Genomic DNA, 5008 nt, shown 5'->3' on the forward strand with positions numbered 1-5008 from the left:
TGCAACGCTCAGAACGTGAGCTCGACGCTGATTGGCTGCGGGGTCCTCGAGCAGCCAGGCAGGCTCGGCTCTGAAACTGGGCGCTGATTGGCTGCGCGGTTGCTGAGGGGGCGTGCGGAGCTGCAGCTGGTGCGGAGCTATTTAAACAGCTTTGTTCAGCTTCATGACATCAGTCTGTAGAGAGAGACGGAGCGGAGGAGGAGAGTGTAGAGGGGGATCAGCGCTTAGAAAACAGCTCCTTTGTTACTTTTACCACTGTGTCTTGCACTTAAATACTAGCTCTTTAATCGTCAGAACTGGACTGGCATCGACTTTGGACTGTTACAGCTCTGATTCGGTGAGTGTTGGGCTTTGAGAAGGTCATTTTTGTCTCTTTTAGACTTTGTTTTTGTGTCTGTTCATTGTTCTGACTAGGGTACATACTAGGCTAACTTTAGTTAAGCTACCTTTGTCACAAACTGATTTTAGCAAAATACACATTTTATAGCAGAGTTAGTTTACAGAAAAAGCAGAATAATGTTTTTTTTAGTATTATTTTATAATAAGTCATTGCATTTCTTGTTTGCTCTTTGTGTGCTGACTTTGTGTTAACCTAGCTATATCCAGCTGGTTGACTGACTAGCCTGCTCAGTGTTTTCCTTGTAGTTCTAGCTAGAAAGTTCTATGGCTTTATTTAAGTTTATTTATATAACAATTAATTACATGAAGAAAAATAAGTAAAAAAAAACATTAAAACATTGCTGAGTTGTAGCGCCTTAAACTTATTTTTTTTTGTTGCAAATTTACGTTAGTTAAAAGCAATGAAATAAAGTGCTTTAAAAATAAACATGTAATCAAATATATAAAATAATTAAAATAAGGTTAAATTAATTGGATAAAGAAAGTGCAATACAATACAAAGTTAACAATAGTTACCAATGCTTTTTTGTTTTTGATATCATGTGTTAACAACCATTTTTTAATTTTTTCATTCCTTTAGAAGTAAAGAAAAAGAAGCTAATTCCTGTTGAAGTATCTCCCATCTCACTGGATATAACGATGCATAAAGTCAGAAGTTCTGAGGTCTGGACAGAATCTGCTCCCACTGAGGCCTCAGCCAAGCGCCTGTCCTGGAGCTCTCTGGTCCAGAAACTGAGCCACAGCCTGGACTCGGACTCTGAGAGCAACAGCAGCAGAGATGATGTATCTGACTCTGGTAAGTAACTTTACCTTTTCTGTTCATTTTCTTTTTTTAAGTGACTATTGATTGATTCATTAATTCATTCATTGGCAGTGCAGGTTGAACAAGCTGTAGAAAACTCTTACTAAAGTTAAAGTAGTGAAATATTGTAGCGCTCTAATATAACTTCAGTAGCAATATCCATCAAATATCCTATAAACCCATAAACGTCTTTGTTTGTAGTCAACACCAATATTAAATAATTTATTCTCTTTCTCTCTTTCAGGTTCTGTATCTCTGCCAGACCTGTCCAACCTCGATTCTGAATACTTCTACGACCCAATGGAAGAGAGCCTCTGTAAAGAAGTTGTGCAGCTCATCTCCCGCAGCCTGATTGAAGCAAAAGACTGTACTCTCCACTGCTCCAAGCTGCTTATCCCCGAGAAACTTCTGGAGCACATAGGCCAGGAACTGGTACATCTGGCTGCGAGCGAGCCGTGCGGCCTGCGCGGGGCGCTGATCGACCTGTGTGTGGAGCAGGCTGGCACACTTCAGTCTGCAGGGCAGATAGCTGCAGACCCTTACCTCGTCCCCACCTTTCAGCTCACACTTGTACTCAGACTGGAGTCAGGAGGCATTTGGCCTAAAATCCAGGGCCTGTTTGCACCCAAGTCCTCCTCGTCTCCACCTGTAAGAAATGCCCTTAAACTGAGCACTGGCTTCAGGGTGATTAAGAGAAAACTCTATAGCTCTGAAGAGCTGCTTATTGAAGAATGCTGAAAACAAAAAAAGACTAACTTGACTCTTTCTGGACCTCCAGCAGCTGTCTTATTCTCAGAGAAGCCTCTCATCACTTTTTGGTGATTCAAGAGCTGTGAGCTGTTGTTGCAGAGGACTGACATGACCTTGCCTTCTGAAGACCGAATGCCTGAGGCAATAAAGCTTGTATTTTATAATGAAGTGTACTACAATAGTCAAGAAGTTACCTGAACACACACATAACTGCATATCCTTTGTCACCAGTGTTTATACAAAAGAACATATAGGGTACACTGTTTGTCAAATTGATAAACATCCTTGTTTTCAAGACTGCTGTATGTACAAGTTGTGAATTACTGCATATAGATCATATATTGCACTTCTTTCAGGCAGTTTTCTAACAAGACAGATGCTATTCTGTCAACTGCTTTGAAATGTTTACCTCAGTTTCTGCGGAAACTTGCTGTGGCAGCTATGTATCGTGTTGTAAACTTGATTTACTTGTCATGGAACATCGTTTTTAACTTTTTAATTTAGCAAGTGCCATTTTATTTGTGTGAAGATCCGGTTAAAATGGTCCTGTGCCTTTTTATTATTATTTTTTTTTTCTATGACTGTCATGCATATTCCCTTGTGCATCATTATTTATTTGATATTCAAATACTCAGTTACATTTTGTACGTTCATTTGAGGAAATGCAGAAAATAAATTATTTTTGAAGAAATGCTGGAGTTGTTTCGTACTTTGTAATTTGATTTGCATGTAAAGTGTAATATACATCAGTGTTAAGTCAATAACAGATTACTGCAAAAAAAAGTGGTTGCCTGTTTAATTTAAAACATGGTGTAAAAGTTTCATTTCCTTTAGCACAAATTATTTATAGTTTCTCAGAAGGCTTATTGGGACTGAGTACTGAAACTGCACCTAAACCACATGCTAAAAGTCATGCTGCCTTTTAAATAAATCTATTAGGTATCACAATGAATCTAACCACACCAACATGACCAACATTTTAAAAGCTTAAGTTTCTTTCATGAATTGTGGTCTATGTAATTTATTTTAACCCTATGGGTAATAAAATGGAAACTATCCACACCAAATATGACCAAATACTCAGATCTAGGACACATTTAGACCTCCTCTGACTGGGGCTTTAAAGGGTTGTCTTATTACATAGAATAAACTGAAATGTTAAAATTGGTGTATGGTACTTAAATTGTTAAATGTTTGTAGACATTTGCTTCTAATCAGGTGTTTAACATAAAATATTATGAAGATTTTATTAAATTCAGCCTACAGAGCTCTAGTAAGGTCAGGTCCTTATGTTGAATGATTAGTTCTGGATCACAAAGGTATTGGATGGAGCTTCATCACTCCACAGGTCAATACAGGAGTGCTTGATGACCCTCTAGCAATCACTTGGCATTGGGCATGATTGCTGAAGGCGCATGTGCAGCTCCTTTAGAAAATGCCATTCTATTGGCCATGCTTTTAAACTGACATTATACAGTGTGTTCGTGTGAACACAAGACTGCTACCTAAACGTGGCTAAATGCACTTAAAAAAAAAAAAAAAAAAAGTGTCCACAAACTTTTGGACATTAGTGGGAGTCAGTGGTGACTTAAAATTAAAAGGGGCAACCAGCAATTAAAGTCATAATAATCTCAGATAGTTGCTGTGATAACCCATGTTGATGGTGGGAAACATTAGTATTATTGATGCATGTAAAAGGTACCAGAACTGTTGCACCCCATTCTTTACTTTGGAAAAATATTCTGCTACATACACACCTAGTGTACAAACACAAATCAGACTAATCAATGGAACTGGAACAGTGCTTTCATGAAAACTGCAAAAGTCTACCAGAAAATGGTAGAGGATTTAAATGAGAAAATGACAATATAATTTAAAGATAACAATAGAATAGATGTATTTACATTTTGAAGCAGTTTTGAGTTTATTATCAATTCCGCAAAAATGCTGACCCAACTGCACATTTTACTATAGAGAACATAATTAGTCAAGTTTAACTGGATGAAGTGCACATTGATACATTGCCCCTGATAACAATATCATGATACTGATTTTGAGATAATTTATATATCACAAGACTGATATCACAATTGTCTACAATATTTCACAGCATCTGTGTTACTTAAGAGGATAAGATACTCCTAAATAAGCAAATACTAGAGAGCAGTAATTTTAAATGTTAAGAGCACCTATGTTTCAATATATAACATTCATATACAATAAAATATTGATTTGATGACACATATTAATTTGATTGAAACAATACAATATATCGTAATATTGATATATTGGTCACACCTGGTGACTTTTAAGGATGTGCGAACATGTGTATAAAGAAAAATATTATATAGTATTGTGCGAATGTCTTTAAATATTGTGCTATGTAATATTATTAACATATAGTCCAGTCCAGGAATAAGTAGGAGTAAGAAGAAGAGAAGAATCTAAAATAAGCTAAATTTTACTAAATATTACTGCCATCTTGTTATATTCACAATACAAATGTTTTACTGAACAGGCTTTAAAAAAAAAAAAAAAAGTGTGAATCTTTTTTTTAGGTTTCTAAGACATTTAGGTTTTGTTTTTGAAACACAAAGCAAAAAAAAGTATTAAACAAATTTTTTGTGCTTTTACAACAATTTGAGTTAGAAAAAGCTGAAAAAGTTGAAGGAAAAATGGGGAAAAAAAAGGTTCAGTACTGTATGTTCACCCAAAACGCAGATCCAGCAGAGACCAGTTAGAGCGAGCTGTGACTATCAGCACACACGAGCTGTTTGAACTGAAGGCCGAGGATGAACGTGAGCCTCAGCATGTTTAGCTTTCACTGGGAATGTAAACGGCTGCCAAAATCCGACAGCCAACATGACTCACTCGCGCACACACACACACACACACACACACACACACACACACACACACACACACACACACACACACACACACACATATGCTTCTGCCCTTCCTGAAATACACACCCCCAAACTCTCTACACACAAACACAGACACACATCGTACCTCCTCTGTAAAAACACACAGAACACACTCGCCTGAGCAGTG

General features: G+C 37.1%; 1 protein-coding gene across 1 annotated transcript; it reads left to right on the forward strand.

Annotated features, from left to right (window-relative positions):
- The first annotated feature begins 153 nt into the window (after nucleotides 1-153).
- On the forward strand, nucleotides 154-2642 carry ddit4 (DNA-damage-inducible transcript 4). Its single transcript, XM_007250125.4, has 3 exons — nucleotides 154-337; nucleotides 980-1195; nucleotides 1446-2642. Exons 2-3 carry the CDS (start codon nucleotides 1039-1041, stop codon nucleotides 1937-1939), a joined length of 651 nt encoding a protein of 216 aa, XP_007250187.2. The 5' UTR covers nucleotides 154-337; nucleotides 980-1038; the 3' UTR covers nucleotides 1940-2642.
- Nucleotides 2643-5008: the final 2366 nt, after the last annotated feature.

Source organism: Astyanax mexicanus, chromosome 15, assembly GCF_023375975.1.
Source record: "Astyanax mexicanus isolate ESR-SI-001 chromosome 15, AstMex3_surface, whole genome shotgun sequence".
Classification (NCBI taxonomy): domain Eukaryota; kingdom Metazoa; phylum Chordata; class Actinopteri; order Characiformes; family Acestrorhamphidae; genus Astyanax; species Astyanax mexicanus.